The sequence below is a fragment of the Cavia porcellus genome, unplaced genomic scaffold (genome assembly GCF_034190915.1).
Source record: "Cavia porcellus strain 051 isolate PalLab524CR breed Dunkin Hartley unplaced genomic scaffold, mCavPor4.1 scaffold_7, whole genome shotgun sequence".
Lineage (NCBI taxonomy): Eukaryota > Metazoa > Chordata > Mammalia > Rodentia > Caviidae > Cavia > Cavia porcellus.
Window position 1 is genome coordinate 43,976,503 of NW_026947490.1, and position 24,531 is coordinate 44,001,033.

Consider the following 24,531-nt stretch of genomic DNA (forward strand, 5'->3'; position numbering starts at 1 on the left):
ATGTCTTCAAGAACTAAGCCCTTCCTGGGGGTTTAGCTCAGCGGCATAAGCACCTGCCTTGCAAGCAGGCGGTCGTGAGTTCGATCCCCGGTACCGATAAAAACGAAAAAGACAAAAAAAAAAAAAAAAAAAAAAAGAACTAAGCCCTTCCTAATTCACTAAATTTCCTCCTTGGCTCCTTTCCTACTGTGTGCTAAATCTAGAACAACTCTAACTTGATCAATAAATTCCATCACAGTAAAACAAAAAGCAATAGAAACACCAAATATTTGCTGAGTCATTAATAGACATCAGACACTGTTCTAAGAGTTCTGCATGAATTAACTCATTGAACTTCATGATGCAAGGTGAGTGGGCCTTAGTCAAAATGATTGGAACCAGAGCAGTGTCAGAGTTTGGGTTTGCTAGGATTTCGTGCATAGTAAGATATTTCGGGGGAAATATAAATAAAAATACATTTATGTTTCATAGATAATTTATACAAATTGCCTGAAAGTAATTTTATATAATACTTTAAGTGTCTCTGCATTTTGACTGCAACTGACCACCTGAGGTCAGGTGTGCAATTTTCCACTTGGGGAATTATGTCAGTCTTCAGCTTTAGGTTTTAAAATATTCCAGATTTTTGGATCAGGGATGTTTAACCCATTTCCTCATAGTGAAAATGATTGTACTTCTACAAGATAAACAAAGTTCCAGAAGTGATCGACAGACCTTAATGAGACATCAAGCCTTCCAACAGGTTAAAGGAAAAGAGTCTTACATATATTCAGAATACTGGAACTAAAAGAAAGTCAGCAAACAGTTTGTTCTGAGCTTTATCTCTCCATATGAAGATTGGTGTTCAGCTTTAAATAACAGTACTATTAGTATTTAGAAGGGCAAAAAAGGGAAGAGTAAGAGAGATTGTTTTTGAGGCAAAGCACCATCTCCATGTTTCATTTATGACCATTTTTCACCTTTTTGGTGGTGGTGGACGTGATGGTGGCTTCTAGCTTTCAATAATTTATTAATGACTACTGTTAATCTAATTTAGATCCTTTCTCTTCAAGTAGAAGAGAGGTCAAGTAACATGTAATGATTAGGAAGAGATCAAACAGTGAGGTAGTTTCATAACTGCTTTTGAAGCCCTGGATCCTGATTCTTTCCACCACATTGTGGTACTGACACTCTTATACTAACACACAGCATACAATTCTAAGTGTGAGTGTGTCTGCCTCTTTTTAATTAGTTGCCCGATATAATGAATAACCACATTCTAATCTGAAGGGGATAGGAACTGGGTTAGAGAGCACTGGTATAGATTTCCACTTTTGACAGTCTTGTTTGTGTGTTACATTATTACATGTATACTGATTTCTCTAAGACATTAAATCAAATATTAGCTACTATTATATGGAAGTGGTACTTTACTGTTCCAGGTTGGACAGTAAGACTATCTCTTTGGACCCCATCTTTTCCCACTTGAAAAGTATCTGATATGTTAAACAGATAAAACGTATGTAGTTTCTTCTGCTAAGATCTGTTCGCTTGTCCCTACCAGTAAAAGGCCTTTCACAAAGGCAGCCTATATGTGGTTCGTGGAACATAAATATTCTTTATTCCAATGAATTGTAGGGAAACAAAGCCCACAGAGTAGAATCCTCTTGCTAGCTCCATTCAATCTATAGTCATGATTTGAAATAAAACAGAAAACTCTCCATAAACTGTAAATGAAAAAAATTACCTAAGCGGATAAAGGATGATGATGTCAGTTAACAAAATACAAGGATCAGGAAGCAATAAAAGAACTCTACCCTCACTGTCTACATTCTACATTTATCACCTAAACTAGCCAGTACAATATAACAAAAAATGATGAAAGACATAAAAATTGAAAAAAAAAATACTATTGTCTGAAAACAACATAATTATGCTCCTAGAAAGTCTGTGCAAAAATCTTCTAAAACTAAAACTTTGTCAAGGCTTGAAGACTCAAGATCAAACTACAAAGTCAGGTGGATCTCAATATATTAGGAAAAATAAAAGAAATAAAATTTCCAAACAACACTATTTATATTAATACCACTTAAAAAAATAGATCAAATGTCTAAGAAACAATATAATGAAATATATAAGAAAGTCTTTAACTGGAAGTTACAAAGCATCACCCAGAGAAATTAAATATCTTAATAAATGGAGAGTTAGAGCATACTCATGGTGCATATACTCAACAATGTTAAAGCTGTTCATCCTCCCTATAAATTATCCATAGATTCAACTTAGTCCTTAGTGAGACTCCAGTATAATTTTCTAACCATTTAAAATAGCTAATTCTAAAATTTATGTAAATTGCCAAGGTCTAGAATATCTGACACAACTCTGAAAAAAGAAAAATATAGCAGTTCACCAACTCTCTGATCTTAAGACTACTACAGTAATAAATACAGTGTGGTAGCAGCATAGGATGAACAAATAGATTAATGGAACACAATAAAGAGTTTAGAAATAGAGCTACACATATATAGTCGGGTGATATTTCTTAAAATGAAGTGTCTGCTCAATGCAACAAAGACAGGAAGGTCTTCTTAACAAATAGTACCAGATCAACTGTGCATCTGCATGGACAATATAAACCTAAGTTTTTTTCTACCATTAATATAATCATCATCATCATCATCGAGATGGATCACAGACCTAAACACGAAACAGAGTGCCATAAAACTTCTAGAAGAAAACATCAGAAAATATCTTAGTGACCTAAACATAAACAGAAAGTTCTTAGGGGGAAAAAAAGCCTAATAATTAACAACTTGAAAAATTAGACTTTACTAAAATTAAATTCTTTTCCTTGTAAAAAGGCAAAACTTAGCAAATAGTAAACCAGAAAAGAATATCTTACTAGGAAAAAAGATTTGCTTTTAGACAACACTATACAAAGAATTCCTACAAAATGAAGTAAGAGATAAGCAATCCAGTTAAAAATGGAAAAAATTTTTCAACAGGCACTTCACAAAAGAAGATACTTGACAGCCTATAAGAAAACTGACAACACTTAACAACATTAGTCATAAGGGAAATGTAAATTCAAGCCTCAACTTAATAAATATCATATCCAATAGAATGCTTTTAACTAAAAAAAAACTGACAATATTCAAAGCTGGGATGTAGTGGTAGAGCACTTAAATATGTAGTACGTATGAATCCCTGAGTGTGAACTCTAGCACTAAAAAAAGTGTTCATACGGATAGAAGGCAACTGGAAGACTTTCAAAGATTTCTACTGAATAGTATAAAATGGTGCGGTCACTTTCAAGGATCGTTCAGGATTTCTAAAACTAAACCTGCTTCAACTCTGTGACCTAGAAATCCCTGTCCTAAATATCCCAGATAAATAAAAATATGTTTATCCAGCAATACTTGTATAATAATATTTAAACTTATCTTATTCATAGTAGCCACAAACTAGACACTATCCAAATGTTCATTAGAGTATAAGTAAGATGTAATACATTCACGAAGTGATGAAGTACTCAGCAATTTAAAAACCATAAATGACACATGCAAAAACAGAGATGGCACTCACAGGCATTATACTGAGTGAAACGCAACAAAACAAAAAGGAAAGTACTTTGTGATTCAATCTATATGATATCAAATGTCAGGAAAAATTAATTTATAATAGAAAAAGTAAAAAAGAAAATGTACCAGGGTTGTGAATGTATAGTAGATAAGAGGAAATACAAAGAAATTTCTTGGTGTGATGCATGTGTTTTATGATATAACTGGTCAAATACTTCTATGTGTGTGTGTGTATGTATACGTGTGTGTGTGTGTGTGTGTGTGTGTGTGTGTGTGTGTGTGTAGTAATAGGTTAATTCTACAGTTATCTACTGGTCATTTACTATGCAGCAGGCATTTTTATGGGCACTAGGGATACACTAATGAGTAACAGATAAACATTCCTTCCCTAGTGGATCTCACAGGCTGCACAGCAAATAATCAAATTAATTCACTACTTCATTGTTTGAAATTGGTAACAATTAGAAACACTCTTTATGTTCATCACAAAGAGGATTAGATAAATTATGTTATACCCATGCAGGGGAATAGTATTCAGCTCTCACAATGAATGAAGTCTGTATGTATTGACACAGAATGATCACTAAGACCTATTATTTACAGAAAACAATATACAATATGATATGGTACCATTTGCTTAAAAACAAAAGAAGTAAACATATATGAACTTAGCACTCTGTTTATACATAAATATATTTATACATAATATTGTGAAACAGTATCTAAGCAATTTGTAAGAGAGGAGGCTTCCCAGGATAGAAACTAAATAGCTGAATTTAGAACTTTATGCCATATTATATATTTTGAATTTGGAAACCTGTAAATAGGTAACCTGTTACTAAATAAAATAAAAATTATTTAAAATGTTTCACAATTGAAGAAAAATACGTATATATTTTAAAGCAACTTTAATTCTTCCATAGTTGATAGGATGCTATAAATTTGTTTGTTTGTTTATTTGCTTGCTTGTTTTTCTTTGAACAGGGAAGCTCAACTGCTGACCTACCCAGACAAGGCTGCTGCCTGACATTACCTTGTCCCTGTTCCTAGATCATCTATATAGCACTATCCTGACATGCACTGCAGATCTATATATAATGTGTATGTCATCCCACCCCAACCCACCAAAGAAATACACAGGGTACAAACAGTACTGTAGTATATACTAACTGAGGCTACCCCTACTGCAAATGAGGGAAAGAAGGGCCTAGTTCCTACAGAGTGTTCCCTGTACATCTCTTGAGTCTTGCAGTTCCAGCACTCCTAACTGGATGTGATTGCTTCAAAGCATTACAGTTTTCTTACGATCTGCCTATGTCTGCAAGCCTGTCCAAACCATCCAGTTGCTCTCCATACCTGTAGAAGCTGAGAGTAATTCCTTTGGAAAGTAGTTTAAACAAGTTATAGCTAAAACCAGTAAAATAGCCAGAGTTTCATGAATTCATGTGGCATTTATTGAGCACCTACTAAGTAACCACACTTAGTGAAGATGTGGTAATTGAAAAGTGTGGTAAGGGTCTAATCTGAATAAGCACCTACTCTAGTGAGACAGGCATGCAATAGAGCAGAGGAAGGGTGTTGTCTCAAACTTTGCTTATGTGCTCTGAGAATGACTGCTGGTAGACTTCCCTAGCAGGCAGGATGGTGTGTGGAATTTGAAGAATCTCTTGGCTAAGAAGTTAACCTGTGCCCACAGGTGGGATCCAGTTAACTGGTATTTCTAATGAAGTGATTGGGCAGAAGTCTGCCTATATATTTCATTCCTAAATAAACCTAAATAATTGGTCTTCCCTCTGTTGGATCATCTTCCTTCCTCCCACTCCATAGAATTAGTGACTTCTTGTACAAAGCAGGATAAAGTAATCAGTAAGGATATAATGTGATCAACACAATCAATTAATTTGACTGAATAGGTATTTAGGTAATACCAAAGTCAGAAAGGCGGAAATTTTTCCAAGCATATAGAATATATTCAAATCACAATCAGTGTATGGCCTGTGAGTATCAAAGGATTTCAAATATATAAGTATGATTCTCCAATCATAAAAGAATTAAATTAGAAATCAAGAATAAAAGATAAACAAAAATCACACAAAACTTAGATATTGTAATCCCAAATATTACATATGGTAATCCAAGTGTTACAACCCCTTTTCCAGTCTTCCTCACAATCCAAAAACTTATGCTTGTAATCCCATTGAAATGTTATTAGAATCCTGGCAAGTTAATTCCAATCTCCACCTCAAATGTGACCCACAATGAGAGTAAAGACACCAAGATATACTCAAAGTTATGGGAAGCCAATCCCCATGAGGATTTAGGGACAAAGGGCCTGATCCAAGGCCCCTCTCAGAATTTATTATCTTGTGAAGAAGGGAATGGCTTGAGGATGAGTGACAGTGAGAATGATGGGAATTACATGACTTATTTGAGCTGGCTGGCCACGTAGGGAGAAAAACAACTTTGCAGAATGCAGGGAGAATGGTGTGTAGAAGGATCAATCTGCATAATATAATTAAGATAGCAATTGAATTGTTTTTAGAGGCTGTTGCTTTAGTTTCTAACATGTAAACTTTGTGCCCTGGAGACAAATAGCCTCTTTATCTCAAGGTTCATATCCAGTTCACATTCCTGGAGCTGACTGACTCTACCATCCCGCTGTGCTCCTGTCTTTTACAGAGAGCACTCCTTAAGGAAACAGAAGGTTGTCTGCTAGCTTTAGAGATTACATAACAGTACCTGTCTAGATTTATTTGCAATGTTTAGAGCCAATTGAAGACAGAAGGAAATATCACAATCAGCTCTGTACATATCAGTATATGAAAATAAGTCTCAATATAACCAAAGTGACAGCAATTGTTCTGCATTCAAGGGGAGTCACTCAAATTGTCTCCTACATTTAGAAATTAAGATGATGCATCTTAGTAAGCTATGACTTAAGGAATTAGAGTCAAAATAAGTTAGAATTTTAAAATGTCACATATAGAACTAAAAAGAAATTTCACAGTTTTAAATGCTGATAAGCAGAAAAGAAATCTGTAATTCATTATCTAAACTTAGATTTTAATCTAGCAAAAGTTCAGGTAAATTCAAAATAGAATAAAAGAAATAATACAGATAAGAGCAGGTGATAAGACCTCTGCTGAAGTCACTTCATCCTCTATATGTCTTTGTAGACAACACAACCTTCAAAATGACCCATCTGGTTCACAGTGAAATACAGGAAACATGCACCTTTCCTATCAATCTTGGAATGTACCAGTTACTTCTGATGCTACTCTGTCTCTTCATACTCTTTTTACAGGGAGCTCCAGTCAGTTGCTCATTTTTAGACATTTTAAAATGTAAGTCGTATACCAGTACTGAGGGCTTCACATATCCGATAAGAATGTGTTCATCTTTATACGAATTTTCCTACACCCTCTATTATTTGGTTTAAGGGTGAAGAGTAGAAGAAATATAACACACAAAAGCCTCTCTTAAAAATAAATCTTCACTGCTAATCTATCTTAACAAATGCTTAGGGCTGGGATTTAGCTCAGTGGCGTAAGAGCCTGCCTGGCAAGCATGAGGTCCTGAGTTTGATCCCCAGTAGCAAAAGCAAACAAACAAATTCTTGGCCTCCTCTTAAATGCTAGATGTTATGGGAGGGCAGGGAAAGCAGTCTTCCAATCTCTTAGCATTTCGATACAAATGGTCGGTGACTTATTTTGTTGTACATTAGGTCAGAAACTTATTTTCCTAAATCTGCTAAAACCTCAATTCTATGCACAGTAAAATCATAGTTAACATTTTATATGAGAAAAGTAGATTTTATTAACTACATTTCAAAGAAGGAAATTATATCACTTCTACCCACAGAAAAATGGCCAAATAAGTACTCGGGATATTTTCTCTCTTATAATGTAATGTTCCTAATGTTCTCCCTTATAATGTAATAGAACTAACCCTCACCTGAACTCAGGTAGTTACATAGATGATTGGTAGTGTTATAGGCAGCTAAGTCAGTTAGAAATATCATAGGAAGTGAGACGGGGCTAGGTGCTCAAAGGAGCCAGTGCAGAAGCCCAGATACCTTGCAACTATGGAGGAGACAGACACCTGCTGTGGGTCAGGCCTCAAGACAAAAGATCAAACAAATGCACCCATACCCTAAGGACTGATATTCTAAATAGTTCTCTATCACCCTGAGGAAGCCAGGTGTCACCATCACAAGCCCCTACAAGAAGAGTCAGTGCTTTAAAGAATGCCCATTTTGACTCACTTCTTCACTTGTCCCTGATTTAATCAATTTTACCTAAACTACTAATCTTATTGGTTAACCATAGTTCTGTCCCACCTTATGCCCATCTGTCTTGCAAGTTCCCCATTTTCCCCACCTTGAATCTGTCTTATCACATACTTTTACTCTATAAAAGTCCCTAGAAAATAGTCTTTGGCAACCCACTCAGGACTCCTTCTGTCCCTCAGACAAAAGCTTTCTTTCTCCCAATAAGTATAATCTGCTCTTAACCGCCATTGTTTCTAAAATTCGTTCTTTGATTTTAGAGAACACAAACTCATACTAGATATATAGTAGGTTGGGAGTTTCACTCCCCTATATCAGTAGGTGGGTGAATGGACAGATAGGTAATAGGTAAGTAGATAATAGGTAGGTAGATAGATAGATAGATACATACGTACATAGATAGATAACAAATTAAATAGAATGCATAGTACACACACTTTTCACCCATTTTAATGGTCACTTGTGGTAGACTGCAAAAATGGCCACAAATATCCTATCTAAATTATCTGTATAGCTTCTTCCTTTGTGATATGGAGTTTTCTCTACCCCTAGAATCTGAGCTGTCTCATTACTAGCTTTGCCTAATGGGAGGGCACCAAACATATTTCAAGCAGTCTTGAAAAGTGCTTGCACATTCAGGGCTGCTCCAGGGAACTCTGTTGCAGTGGGAACAGGCCTGAGCTGTTTGGTGACACAAGAGATATGGATGATAACTAGCCAAGCCACTGGAAGCAGAGATGCCTAATTATCCCACAGCCGACCACAGGCACATAAATAAGCCCAGCTGAGACTACACCTGTCCAATTAAGCCTGGCCCAAATCACTGACCTATAAGATTATAAGTACATAAACACTGGCTGTTGTGAGATTAAATAAATAGTAGAGGTTTCAAAGTGGTTGGTCCTATAAGAATAAGTAACTGATATGCCAGGTTAATATGCATTTAATTAATACATTGTTTTTCAAGAATATTAAGGAAGGGTGAATTTTTTACTTGCCCAAAAAGTTCTAAGGGGACTACCAATAAATACTTTTTCTCCTGTCATTGTAGCATTACCAGGATTCTGCCTTTCTCTAAAGTCTGTTTATTTCGACAAAAGAGTTGGGATTCATGCATGCATGTCCTGTTGTCGTAATGACTGACTTAAGTTTATAACCAGCAAATACATTGCTAGGATTGAGATGTAGTCTGGCCCTGTCAAGCCATGGCGAAATTTGGCTGCCAATGTACCGCGTTCAAGTGGGAGTAGGGATTTTGATGAGACCTCTAAGAGGAATTAGTGTTCTTCTATGAAACTGGATTAGTTTTCCCTGGAATGGATCAGTTCTCTCTAGAAGAGGTTGTTATAAAGCATACCATCTTTTTGTTCCCTCCTCCCTTCCTTGTGTGCCTGCTTGTCACTCCCACATGTCCCCTGCTCCGCGATGCTATCTTTCTGTTTGACACAGCTTGAAGCCCTCACCAGCTGTAGCTGCCCACTCTTGAACCATGAGTTTGTCAATAGGACAACCACATACTATGCTTTAGATGGAGAATGTCCCCCAAAAGCCTCAGGGGTTCAAAGGAGGGGCTTTGGGAACTTATTTCTGACTTGCTGTTAGGAAGTGGGGCCTGGTTGGAGGCAAAGCATTGGTGATGTGACCTGGAAGAATGTATCTTTCTCCCTGTCTCCTCTCCTCTGCCTTTTCTCTCTGCTTCCAGGCCATGACAACATGAGCAGCTTCTACCAAGCTGTTTCCATCTTGAGCCAACCTAGGCTGAAACCTCTTAAAAAACACATAACCCAAAACAAGTAGGTGGCTGTTGGGTACTTTATTCCAATGGTAAGAAAGTGACTAAGACACCAGAGTAGTACCCCCAAAAAGGAGGTGCATACCTCAATTTCTCCCACCAAGTAAATTTTCCACTCTTGCCATGGGAAAAGATCCTCAGGAGGCATCAGTGTGAGGCATAGGCAGATTCATTAGGCAAAGTTAGAAAGTGGTGGCAAGTGGGGAGAGACTCTAGCTTGAATATCTGAAGAGGCTCACTCTGCTCAAGTTCTGACTGGCCTGCTCACATAAGAATAAGGCCAGCTTTTATGTGTCAGCGGGGCTGGGCCAGGGTCCATGAAAATTTGACTCAGTTCTGGGTTTGTAGATCTGAGGAATCCTTATGGTTCGAGGGGGCAATTTGGCACCTAGGAAATTGTTCTTTGTTAGAAGGGAGCAGCCTTGGTTCTCACTGTGGAGCAATGGTTCCACTTGGAGGAGGTCTGTTAGAGACCACTATGAAGCAGCTCTGAGCAGGATTTAAATTTTACTAATTGGCTTTATATGTTTATCTGTGAATCTGTCCTAGGCCTAGGCCCCTTGCTTGGTGACGGGAGCTGATTCATAGTAAGTGAACCTCTATGAATCACTGGACCTGGCTGAGGCCTGTAGTGGCCTATGAGGCAGAGATATCTCAAAGGGTAAGATAAGGCCCCAGCTGCGGACACTCTGATTCCAACCCCAATTAACAAGGTAGAGACTGCAGCTGCAAAGATTACTCCTACAGTCTCACTTCTATGATGTCATCATCATAAGACAGTGCTACTAAATTAACTTGATTCATGACTTGGAGATGTCTCTGAATTGACTCCCAAGGTCCTGCTCATTGCCTGCGCTTTCCTCAGTCTCTTCACCCTTTGTCCTTGATCCTAATATAAGTGGAATGATCCAGAGAATCCTTTGTCTTTACCCTTGAAGCCTCAAGCTTAATAAAAGAGTTTTGACCCTCCTGGAGCCCTAAAAATCATACAATTTGTCTCTTTTTATTTAATCTACGCTGTACACTCATTTGGGAGACCAGGGATCTAGCACAGACCCCGATAGAGGTCATCTCATGATGAGATGATCTGTAAAGCTCTGCTTTTCCTAGAACCTGAGGGGACTGTAGGGTTAGGACAATGAATAGAGACTGCTAGGCATCCAGGGGTCCAGAAGTGGATATTGTAAAAGCTGGCAATTGAATGTCTCTGCAAATTCTGAAAATTACTTTAGTCACTCTTGTCTTGGTATCTTCAGTCTTCAAAGGGAATGAGATACATGAGGTAAATTTAGGACTAATAAATCTTTTATCATGGATTCTCTTTAAGTGGCATGCCTATGTGCAGAGCTGAACAGAGATTTGACCAGAGTTTTAAGGTAATAAAAGAGACCAAAAAATAGAGAATCAGTTTCTTAATTTAATTTTTAATGCATTAAAATTTTAATTTAATTTTCTACTTTAATTTTTTCTATCTTATTTCACACCTTCTTTTGCTTTAGTCTTAAGCATTCTGTTATACCCACCCAAAACAATAAGGCTTACATATTGACTAAATGAATGGTGCTTGAATAAAATTCTAAGCATTTTTTTTTGAGACAGAGTCTCACTGTGTAGTTCAGACTGGCCTTAAACTCACTATGTAGTCAAGGGTGGCCTTGAACTCATGGTGATACTCCTGCCTCAGCCTCTAAGTGCTGGGATTAGAGGCATGTGTCATCATACCTGGTTTAAAAGACATTTTAATGTATGGGAGAAGTAGAAATGAAGGAAGACAGAGCACTTCCTTAATCTGTTTTATTTTAAAGCCTCTACCTCAACTCTGTCTTTACTTTTTTTCATAATGCATATGAAACACTGGGACTCCATCACATATTTATAGTCTTCATCTCATATTATTTCATCGTTTTCTTCCATGCCTGTCCTCCTTTTTAAAGACTGAGGCACACCCTAAAATAGCACTAAATGTCTTAACACAAAGAAAGTGACAACTCCAGCACTATGTGGAAAATGAATGGTGTAAACACATAGATGAACAGAAGAACTTGAAAAAATGAGATTCTCACAGGATTGGAAGGAAAAGTAATCATTTGGTCAACTAACTAACTCATTTTCTGAGCTAGGAAACACTGGAATTAAAACATTAGAAACTACTGTGCAAAGTTCTCATTTCAAAGCAGCATACACATTTATGTTATTGTATACACACCTCAGAGCATGAATTTGATCACTTGCAATGAATTCTTTCATTGCAGATGGTAAGATGTTGTTATAGGATATGACTATGCCCTGTGACATGACATTTCTCAAACCTGGAGAAAATGCTCGCGCTCTTGCTCTCTCTCTCTCTCTCTCTCTCTCTCTCTCTCTCTCTCTCTCTCTCCTCTCTCACTCTGTGTGTGTGTGTGTGTGTGTGTGTGTGTGTATCTTCCTCATAAATCTCTGTACCTCTGCATTTAACAACTGACTCTGGAGTAACCAGAGCAGGAGGTTTTTAACGTAATGACTATCACAGTAAGGTCTAAATTTAGAAAAAGCTTGGTCAAAGAAACCATGTGGGACACAGGAATGGTTTGATCAGTCAAGATTAATAAGTAATCTAAATACACTATGATCAGGCGTGGCTTATACCAAGGATTTGAGGAGGGCTTAATAGTGCAAAATATGTTAATGTAATTTGCCATGTTAAATAAGATTAAAGAGATAAATATGATTACTTTCACAGATGTTGAAAGCATCTTTGTGGGAACTGTTATTTTTTTTTAATCTCTTGGGAAAATAGGAATTCATAGGCTCTTCCTTAACATGTTAAAGATATATTTACCTGAATCTAAACCCAGGATCTTATTTAATGAGCAAACATTAGAAGTAACCAAAATGATATCAGGAACAAGGCAAGAAAGCCCCTTGCTTAACATTGTTGGAGGGCATTACCTATATATTTCAAATGCACAAAAAATATAAGAACATTATATTATACAAATATACAGAACATTATATTATACAAAAAAATATAAGAACATAAGGAAATATAAACTGATATATAACATTATAATATATCAGAAAACACTAAAGAATAAATAATAAAAATAACTCAAGAACATAATATGATATAAAATGTACCTACAAAGGTCAGTAATACTATATCCCAAATATTGGAAACTATTTTTATAGCTATGTTTGGAGACAACACTGAATAGGAAAAAATTAAAGAGCATTAAGACATCAGATAATTTGGAATAAAACAAAAAAAAATGTTCAAAGTCTATAAAAATAAACTTTAAAACACTCCTGAACACACAAAAGTGGATGTAAGTGGAAAGATGTCTTTTGGGGGTTAAAATATATGATATTAAGTTAGATTGACACAAAAGTTTATACAAAAGAGAAAAGAGGATGCCTGCTTACAAATGAAGTGAAATGCCAAGTGGCAAATATTCAGAAAGTGCTGGAGGTGGGATGCGGACACTCTTACCTTCATGGGAAAGAGTGGTTTAGGCATTGATGGAGTAAAGCCAGGGTGAAAGTTGTGTGTGCAACATGTCTTGATATGTCTCCCCAAAAACTATTTGTTAGGTGCAAGGGGAAAACTTCAGAAAGACAAACAGGATAGCGCTTCAACTCGATAAATAAAAATGGACACCATCAGTGAGGAGCAGGTGGTCATTATAAGCCTCAGCTTAATGTACTTTTCTTGCTGGGAATCTCTGTGCAACATCAGGTAGGCCAAAATGAGAAAGGAGCCAGAGGAATAACAGTCTAAAGTGAAAATGAGAGCAGTTTGCAAAGTGCTTGCCTAGCATATATAATGTTTGAATTCAAACCTTATTAACATATACACACACACACACACACACACACACACACAGAGAGAGAGAGAGAGAGAGAGAGAGAGAGAACATGACAATGATGATGATAATTTAAAAATAAATTAAAATTCCAATGATGCATGAAAAAATAAAAAAGCTGTGGAAATGTTCTAGATTGGTAGAGACTAAAGAGACATAATGTCATAATGTTTTAAGACTGTCAGTTGCATCCTTTCTGGATCTGGGAGCAAAATCCTATACAAAACACATTTTCAGTCACTTAAAATTGTAACACTAGTGCTTGATTAGACAATAATCACTTGTTTATTCTCTTTCCAACTTCTTTTCAGGAAGAAGTGGTATGTCTCAGTTGATTTTTAAAAAAGAGAGAGAAAGAGAAAGAGAAGAAGGAAGGAAGGAAGGAAGGAAGGAAGGAAGGAAGGAAGGAAGGAAGGAAAGAAAGAAAGAAAGAAAGAAAGAAAGAAAGAAAGAAAGAAAGAAAGAAAGAAAGAAAGAAAGGAAAGGGAAAAAGGAAAGAGAAATAAAAGAAAGGGATCTGAAAAAATGAAACACGTTCTTGCCCAGGTAACACAGAATATAACAAAGTGGATATGCAGAAAATCATGTGACCCTCAAGAAGAGGAATCAGGGCTGAGTAGAACAGAGATGGCTCTCTTGATCACACAGATTAAGGAAAATCACTAACCTTGGTGAGGAAGGATTGGAGTTTTGCAGGATAATATTTTCGAGGCCAATAGGAAACAACTAGGAGTGAGCAGTTCATGTGACTCCTTAGGGAGCTCTCCTTTCACTCTTAGTATAATGTCCTTTATACTAGGGCAGCGCAGTGCAATGATGTCCAGTAACTTCAGGGACACTTCTCAATACAGATCTCCCAACAATTCCTCTTTCTTTTCTTCTCATGCCCTTGCCCTGAACAATTTTTTTGGCATTATCAAAATAAGAGCTTGTGAATCACAGGATTTTCAGAGCCTAGTTATAGGATCAGAGATGTCCAAAGAATAAGCTTTGGGACACTGAAGGACTAAGTAAGAGTAGTTAACATTAGAAAGTGAGCCCCTTTCGCATTTGGTGCCTCTTTATCATCATGAAAACTAATTTTTTTTGCTGTCACTTCTGATTTCCCATTAAAAAAGGGGAACATGAATGTGGATTAAGCAAGATTAAATTCATTACTACGTAATAAAGAGCAATAATGAAAACTGATCATCCCAGCAAAAAGAAATATAAATCCTATTTGACAAAAATGCCACAAAAGAGCTAAAGGACATCGATCAAGGTCACACGGTTAGTAAGTGACAGCTGGAAATGGAACTGGGTCTGTCCATGTTACTTCTGAAGTCCAGACTCTGGGTCTTTGTGCTTAATGCCTCTGTTTCTGGATGGCCCCATGTGGGTCCAGAAAAGCACTGAATGAAATTCCAGGACGTAGCACACAAGTGACACTAGGACAGCAAGCCATTGGAGTTTCACAGATGTCATTTCAATTAAATTAAGGAATAAAAAGATAGCTAGCTTTGTAAAGCATTACTTCTAGATATGTCTGAGAAAGTATTTCCAGAGAACATTGGTGGGTGAGTCAGTGGACTGGGTTTGAAAAGAGCCACTTTCAGAGTGGCCGTGAAACATCCAGGGTGCCTGAATAGAACAAAAAATAAGGATCCCCCAGCCAGAGCTGAGACATTCTTCTCCTCCTGCTCTTGGACATCAGAGTTCCAAGCTTCCAAGCCTTCAGAGTTCAGGATTTCCATCAATAGTTCTCTGTTTTCCTAAGCATTTGGATTCAAACTGAGAATTATATCATCAGCTCCCCTGGTTCTGAGTCTTTTAGACTTGGACTAAGCCAGAGACCAGTATGCCCTGATCTTCAGCTTGCAGAGGGCCTGTCGTTCCCATGCAAGACCCTTTGGCTTTGATAATCCTGTGAGCCATTTTCTCTAATGAACAACTTCTTTGTCTGTCTGTCTGACTGTCTGTCCATTCATCATCCCATCAGTTCTGCATTACTGGTGAATATAATTAATACGAGCCAGTTTTAGTGCTGTTAGGGCACAGATAGCCAGTCAGATGTCCACAGGACAGCAAAGATGTGAAGGTTTTCTTCTATATGACTCCACTCCTTTGGCAGCCATCACCTGTCCTTTCTTGGACCCCTTGTGGCAGGTGCCTAAAAAACAGGAGAGACTTTTGGAACTTTGCTGTCCCTTAAGGGAGGCCACAGCTCAGGTTCCCTCTTGCCCCTCAACAAATGCTGGCTTTGGTAGTAGGTGAATATTGCTATGTATGATTTTGGAAGATCTATGTATCATTCTATTTTATTGAATAGTTTGAGGACCAAAAAGTCACAAAAGCTTGTTTTGCACACTTTCCTAAAGGAAAAATGGAAGCTTGGGGCACTGAGTATCTCCATTTTGAGATTTCCCATTAATTCTTTAGAAGTGGGCTGTCTTCTCCCATCCACTAAGGCTAATCTAAAACCACTAAGATTAAAAAAGCACTCCAGGGCAAGATCCTTCTTAGCATACAACCATCTCTACTCTCTTGAATCACCCCAAGATTACTTGATTATCCACTGGGCTAAATCAATGACATTGAGTCTTCCACTAGCCCTTCCTATCATTGCACACACCCAATAAATAGTGACTGGCTTGGAGTGTTTTTGTCTCTGCCAATCCTGAGTCATTTATCTTCCATCCCCTCTCCCCGTGTATTACTAAATTTGTCTCTCTTGGTGAGTCAGCAGAAGTACAACAAGAAGTCAATTTGCCCTTCCCATGAGCTGCACAAACCATGTGGGACCCAGGAAAACAAACAAGCCAGTTTGCCCTTCCTGTGAGTCAGCAAAAGCCATGCTAGGTCTGGAAGGAGTACAGCAAAAAGTCAACTCACCCTTCCCATTAGGTTTACAAAGCATGCAAGACCCAGGCATAGAGACAAGCCAATTCACCCTAGCCATGAGCTGACCAGCACATGGGCTGAGAATCAAGAACACTGTGCACCCCCCACATCCCACATAACTGACTGATTTGGAGGAAAGGCTGAGTTGATAGAAACAAAGTGGATTTCAAACCAAGACTAATCAAGAGAGACAAAGAAGATCGCTACATCCTTGTGAATGGAACAGAGGAAGAGATAATAATCAAAATACATATGCACCAAATACCAGCACACTCCACTGTATAAAACAAATATTAACAAACATGAAAAATCAAATAAGCACTAACACAATTACAGTAAAATACCTCAGTATCCTACTGTAAACATCAACTAGATAAAAAACATCAACTAGATTAAAAAAATCAACAAAGAAATATCAGAACTGAACCAAATTTTTGAAAAGTAGACTTTGCCCATGTCTACCTCGTGTTCCACCTCACATCACAATACACATTCTTCTCAAGTGTACATGGAATAATCTCCAAAATATATCACATACTAGTGTATAGAGCGTACTTAAGTAAGTGCAAACATATTGAAATTATCCCCTACATATCATCAATCCAAAGTGCAATGAAATTGGAAATCAATGGCAAAAGAAACCACAAAAACTTCATAAACATATGGAAATTAAACTAACACCATCCTGAACAACCAGTGGGTCAAAGATTAAATTAAAGAAGAATTTAGAGATTTTCTGCAATTAAATGATACTGAAAATATAACATACCAAAAATTTGCAATGCATTGAAAGCAGTTCTACAAGAGAAATTGATACCAGTAAATTCCCACATCACCAAAACAGAACAAGCTCAAACAAACAACCTAATGTTAAACCTCAAACTTTTGGGAAAAAAAAGAGCAAGTCAAGTCCAAAGCTCATATGATGGAGGAAATTATAAAAATCAGAGCAGAAATTAATGCACTGAAACTAACAAAACATTACAAAGAATCAATCAATCAAAGAATTGGTCCATTGAAAGATTAAATAAAATTGAAAAACTCCTATCCAACCTTGTCCACAAATGGAAAGAAAAGACTCAAATGCATACAATTAGGAATGAAAAGGATTAAATCACAGCAGATCCTTCAGAAATCCAGAAAATCATCAATATCTACTTCAAGAACTAGTACTCTTAATAAGATGTAAAACACAGAAGAAATCCACAGTTCTGAGAGATATATGAAATATCAAAGTTGAATCAAGAAGATAAAAAATTCTAAATAAACCAATATCAGTCAATGAAATTGAAAATGTAATTAAAATCTACGATAAAGAAAACCATGATGAATTTACTGCTGAATTCTATAAGAAATTTACAGAAGATAAAATGCCTTTACTTCTCAAATCCTTTAATGAAATTGGAAAGAAAGCAATACTCTCAAATTCCCCCCTAGAAGCGATTACCCTGATACCAAACTCCGAGAAGAATAATCCAATCAAAACAAAACTATAAGCCAACCTCCCCAATGAACATAAACACAAAACACTTCAATAACTTACTGGCCAACAAAATGCAGCACACATCAAGAAGATTGCATATTATGACCAGTATGATTCATCCAAGTGATGCAGGGATGGTTCAACATACACAGACCAATAAATGTAATACACTATATGTAATACAATATATTAACAGACTCAAGCACAGAAAAATATGATAATCACAATTGATGCAGAAAAAACATTTGACAAAGTCCAGAACCTATTCATAATTTTAAAAAACCCTATAGAAAATTGGATTAGATGATCTTTATCTCAATTTGTAAAAGCTATCTATGACAATCCAACATCATACTAAATGATCAAAAACTGAAAGCTTTCACTCTAAAATCAGGAACAAGACAAGGATGTCTACTATAACTACTCTTATTCAATATAGTTCTGCAAACAGAGCAATTAGACAAGAGAAAAAATTCAAATAAGGATAGTAAAGGAAGACGTTAAATTACCATTATTTGCAGATGACATGATTCTCTACATAGGTCTCAAAAATTCAATCAAAAAAGTTCTAAATTTAATAACCAAATTCAGTAGCATAGTTGGATTAAAAATCAGCATTCAAAAATCAATAGCATTCCTGACCACAAGTAAACAAACTCACTAAGAGAGAAATTAGGGAAACAATAACTTTCACAGTAGCATTTAAAAAATGAAATACTTACGAACCAATCTAGCAAGAAATTGAAGAACTTTACATTGAAATTTATAGTGCTCTGAAGGACTTTAAAGAAGATATCAGAAAATGGAAAGATAGTCCTAGTTCTTGGGTAGGAAGAACTAATGTAGTGAAAATATTCATACTTCCAAAATTGTTATAGTGATTTAATGCAGTCTCAATCAAAATACAATAGCATGCCTCATAGAGTCAAAAAAAATCCTAAAGTTCATTGGAAACAGAAGAGACATAGAATAGTAAAAGAAAGGTAACAAAGATAAGGCAGGGTCATCCCAATCTTGGGCTTGAAATTGTATTACAAAGCTACCATGATAAAAACAACATGGTGCTAGCCAAAAAAGTTCCAAAGATTAAGAGAACAGACTAGAAGATGCAGAAACAACTCCAAATATATTCAGCCACTTTATGCTTGACAAAGGCACCAAATTCTTTCACTGGAAAAAAGGTAGCCTCTTTAATAAATGGTAATGAAGAAACAGACTTTCCACATGCTGAAGACTGAAACTAGATCCATCTCTCTCATCAGGAACTAAACTAAAACCAAAATGGATCAAAGATCTAAATATTAAAACAATAACACTAAATCTGCTTAAAGAAAGAATAGGTAGAATTCTTAAGACATAAGTTTAGGCAAAGATTTTATAAACAAACCCTGATCACATGGGGAATACCACAAAGAATCAGCACTGGGATTTCATCTTATTAAAGGCATTTGTACAGCAAACAGAAAAACTTCATCAACATCAACAGATTAAAGAGACAACCTAAGACAAAAACTAATATACAGAATATATAAAGAAATCAAAAAAATCAGACCCCCCCAAATTTAAAGACCCAATCAAAATCTGAAATGCATAGACACTTTTCAGATGAATCATAAACACCAAGTAAATATATGAAAAATGTTCAACATCACTAGTCATCCAAGAGATGTGAATTAAAACAATGCTGAAATTTCTTCTTACTCCAGAAAGAATGACTATTACCAAGAAATCAACCAATAACAAATGCTGGAGGGTTGTAGTCTGAAAAGAATCCCTTCTCCACTGTGGATGAAAGTGTAGACTAGCACAACCACTATATAAAGAAGTGTAGAGATTTCTCAAAAAACTAAAATCAGGGGTTCCATTACATCTAGCTGTTCCCCTTCTTGGTATCTTTCCAAAAGAGTTAAAAGCATTATACCATGACAATATATGCACACTCATGTTTATAGTGGCACAGGCTGTAATAGCTAAATCTTGAAAATAGTCCAAATGCTCATCAGTGGATGAATGGGTAAAGAAGATTTGGGTTTTCGGTTACACAAAGAAGTATTGCTCTGCCATAAAGAAGGACAAACTTGAGACATGTGTAGGTAAATGGATATACCTTGAGCCCACACTCTTAAGTGAAATAAATCAGACACATATGTTCAAACATGGCATGTTTTCTCTGGTTTGATAAACTGCAAGCGTAAATAAGGATCAAAGTGTATCACAGATATTTGAAATAGGAAGGAAATGTTCAAGTGGGAAAGAGAACTAGCAAAGGGAACTGAAGGAAGGAAAGAAAAATGAAAAAAGAATAAAAGGAAAAATGGAGACAAAACTTTTGTAACTAAGGACGGGCAAAGAAGTAGAAAGGAAGGAAGGAAACAGGGATAAAAAGAAGTATTAAGATACATCACATAGGGGCTGGGGATTTAGCTCAGGGTCATAAGTGCCTGCCTTGCATGCAGGCAGTCATGAGTTCGATCCCTGGTACCAATGAAAAGAAAAAAGCCAAAAAAAAAAGATACATCACATACAGGTACAAACTCCCTATGATGAATGTCATCATTATGTACATCTAAAATGTACCAATAAAATTAAGTTTAAAAACAATCCCTTAATGATTCACTAGATTTCAGTGGCATCTATTGTAATATTTTCTTTTTATCTCTAGTATTATCTGTTTACATCTACTCTATTTTGGCTGTTTGACATAGAATTTTTCAATTTTCCTTTATCGCTTCCAAAATCCAGACCTCTAGACACACAGCAGACACCAGCATTTTTATTTCTCAAAATTATCTGGAGGTTATATAGAGCCCACCACACACAACTATAGTTTCATTCTGTTCAGTAGAACAGATGTTTGGTGTTATCAGTTCCAATGCAATTGAACATCAATATCTGGGTCTCTGCTTTTTCATCAAAAACATTTTGACAAGGCAGCACCTTGTGAAAATACAGAAAAGCAACTCCTTTTTTGTCTCACTATGCATTCAGGCTGGCCTTGAGCTCACTTTGTATCCCAGGCTGGTCTCAAACTTGCAACAATCCTACTGCCTCTGCCTACCAAGCGCTAGAATTACAGACATGCCCCACCATGACCAGCTAGAAAACAACTCAACAGCATTAATTAGTAATGAAGGCCTTTAGAGACAGACTCTTGAGGAAATAGCAAAGAGTGATAAAGAGTGATAAAATGTGATGGCTACTGTAACACAGAAACCCTAAAATTCACTTTAAAGGTCTCTCTTACCAATGGACATGCATTTTAGTTCCTGCTCACCTCAGATCGCTTTTGTGTTTCTTTTTTCTCAAGTCCAAATCTTGCCCAACTCTAGCTTTCCTATCCCAATCTCCTTATTTCTCCTGCCTCTCTACCTTCCAGAGCTGACCTGTATACCTTGTTTTTGTGCACATTCAATTATTCTGTCTTCACTGACAACCTCTACAGGCTGTGATTTCAGATCCAAAAGTTACAACCATACACTACATAAATATCCACGAGAGCTGTGCTCTTGCCAGCTAAACATGAAGAGTATTTAGAGTGCAATTACTTGAACACAATTCAGTATTAGAGAAGTCTAATGGAGAACTGGCGGAGAATGGTCATAGCCTCAAATCAGACTTGACATTTTGTTAAGGTGCACTTTGAGTCCAAAAAGTGCAAGCTGAAAAGCATTCCATTTATAGGACATAGATCTGAGCTCTCTATTGGCGCAGAACCTGTAAAACAAGATTTGACTTATTTTTCACAGTCTGAGGGGGAACAAAAACCTGGAAATCTATAGTTCTAGAACTGATGGCTCAGACAAAACCTTTGGTCTATATGCAACATTAATTCATCAGCATGGGAAACCAAGGTGTTCGACCGGATGTGGCAGAGGTCACGGGATGTCCCCTGGTCAATCTTCCATTCTTACTTCATGACAGCTGGAGGCATCAATGTGACCAGATTTCCCTGCACCTCTTTGCAAATAGATGTATCTATATTACTGCATTCTCAGCAATGGTATGCAGATATGAATTGTTGGGTAGCACTCCTGGGAAAGCCCCTCAAAGGAAAGGGATTAGGCTGACTCAACTTGGAAACTTTTCAGTTCTTCTTCCCTTTTTCTGGCTCTAATGACAATGGAGTAGCAGCAACCTTGAGACTACTTTCAGGATGAAAGACATGTGCTGAGGATGACACAATGGAAAACTAAACAAAGACCAGAACACTGGAACAGATAGATTTCCAATGCAGTATAGGAGAAAGATGATGTCATAGACAAAACGTGAACCTTGAAAGTTGAGACCCTGCATGTCCCAGCTGGATTTTGTGAACCGGTTTGAAAAGATTTAGTCTTTGTAAAAATAGAGATCTTTTAGGTGAAAGAAGAACAAATTTCTAAGCCATCATTATTTCAACTACTCATCACTTGATTATTTCTGTAACTAGCAATTAAGTAAATTTCTAATACTTAGCAAGTCAAAATGCTAAAATTATTTCTTTAATTAAGAGGGTATTTTGTTCAGTGAAGGTAAAAATAAGAATTGGTATAATGAAGTAAAGGAAACACATGTTATTAATATATCTCTCCTTACTTAGAAATAATTGTATATTTTTAATACTTTAAATCTTTGTAATATTTAAGACTGGCATACTGGATTACTGAATAATTTGGTCATGAGATTCTAAAAATATGTAATAAAGCAGTGTTTTAAATTTGTGGGACATTTTTGAGAGAAAAAATTCAATATTTTTCCTTTAATATATATTTTGTGCATTATTCTCTAAATATTTTCTAAATACAAAGAAAGTTCCATCACAACCTAAACAGCCCAAAATACCCTACCATGTTTGCCATCTCTTAAGGACAGTATCTTTTCTCTGATATTCCATGGATTCTGATAATCTTGAAGCCATGTCGTATATTTGCTTTTTTTTTCTCTCAATTGTGTTTATCATTTTTCTCTTCCTAATAATGCATATGAGTTCCCACCTTTCTGGTTTAGTGTCACAAAGAACTCCATAGAATAGCCAAATTCTGTAAGAGTATAAACCTTAGATCTGCATTTATAAAAATGCCCAATGTCATACACAACAACTAACCATCAGGAGAAAAATGTATCATAACAGTACCAGAGTCCCAAAGCTTTGAGAGGAAACTTCTCAGGGTACACTGCAGCAAGCATTCCAAGTGGTAGCACCAAGATCTTCCTCTCTGATTTAGAGGAATTTGCAGTACATCATCTATTTTCTTCACCAATTAAATAAACCAAATCACTATAGAGTTGAGGGGAAATGTTTCCAACAAAACTATGATTTTAGAAAAGTACAGAGAATTTTAATGTTTATGAACACCATGAGGAAAACGTAACAGTTTATTTATAAATTCAGTTTCTTTGATCTGTGATTCAGTACATGAGAATATCTATTAGACAATTTGTTGATGAAATCAAATTTATAAATGTACTTTTCTAGGAAATTTAACTAACTACAAAAAATTCTCTGAAAGTACTTGCTAAATTTTCATTCATATAACCTTACATTTTTAGCACTGTTTCTTATTTTTCTTTTGTTGTTATTCAATACATTGAAAATATTTAAACCACAGGCATCTGAAAAATCTTTTGTATATTTCTAAGCCACCCTAAAAAACACTGCAGAACCCATACTCATACTCCACTTAGATTATACCAATCAGCCTAACTAGGCAGTTCAAACAAAGCATTCTCTGTAAAAGGCTAGGATAGTGGAAATGCTGAATACTTAAAACCTTAGTTTTTGCCCTTCATAATTTTTACTCAATGAAATTATTGGAATTCCTTCAAAGAGGTTTGCAAAATCAGACTGGGTCACCCAGATGACTTCAATTTCAAATTCCATCCTCATCAGTGATGCTATCTTGTTCTTACTGAGTTCACATGGCTCCTTTCTGCCACTCTTTACTGTCATTTTTATTGACAGCCTAGATTTGTCTGTCAACTCTTTTCTTTTTTTTTTTGGAAACATTAGATTTCAAAAGTAAGAGTCCTGAAGAAAATACTTTAATGGCTGCCCTCAGGATGACATTTTGCCAGAGACTTTTCTTAGTGAGTGCCACCAGATGTCGCTCTTTTCCATAACAAAGATCAATGTGAGGTCATCCTTACCTTCAGAACTGTAATGAGGACCGGGATTTGTTAGCAAGTCTGCACCCCAGTGAGAGACATTATAAGCATCACTGAGACATTACAATATCACATATTCTGCAATATTCCTTACCTTCCAAGTTGGCCAGCATGTATGCTTTAGGGTCATCTCACAACTCACTGTCTTCTTCTACCTTCTGTTCTGGACTTATTATGAGCGTCTCTGGCTTATGGCAGCACGACCCTTAGTTACAAATGCAAACTTTGTTTATCAACCATTCAGCCCCCCCCAAAGCCGTATCCTAGGTGCTGAGGTACTACAAAGGGCTACTGTGTTGAAACTGCAGTCTGCCTTGTTTTTCTCTGCTCTTGCATAACAATCAACACAGCAGACTTCTAAGACCCTAAAAGGAGTGGGGATTCCCAACACTGGTTCACATGAATAAGCAACCATTAATTCTACCAAGAGACACCAGCTGAGTGCCCTGTAATTCAACCTCATTCTGATATTGCAAACCGAAGGTCTAGCTCCCATCAGACTTCACAAGTTGAAGGGCTAGTTCCCAATACTGCCCCAC

The 24,531-nt window shown here is 36.5% G+C and overlaps 1 protein-coding gene across 3 annotated transcripts in view; it reads right to left on the reverse strand.

The window, feature by feature from the left end:
- Cd5l (CD5 molecule like) overlaps positions 1 to 24,120 on the reverse strand; it is a 42,712-nt gene extending 18,592 nt beyond the window's left edge. For 2 of the 3 annotated variants that reach the window (XM_063253460.1, XM_023563708.2), the window contains exon 1: positions 24,087 to 24,120. In XM_063253460.1, coding sequence (XP_063109530.1) covers positions 24,087 to 24,105 — 19 coding nt within the window. In that variant the 5' untranslated portion in view covers positions 24,106 to 24,120. Of the gene's footprint in view, positions 1 to 14,152; positions 14,313 to 24,086 lie in introns of those variants that run through there. The other variant, XM_063253461.1, reaches the window with a different exon arrangement.
- Between the last annotated feature and the right edge of the window lie 411 nt (positions 24,121 to 24,531).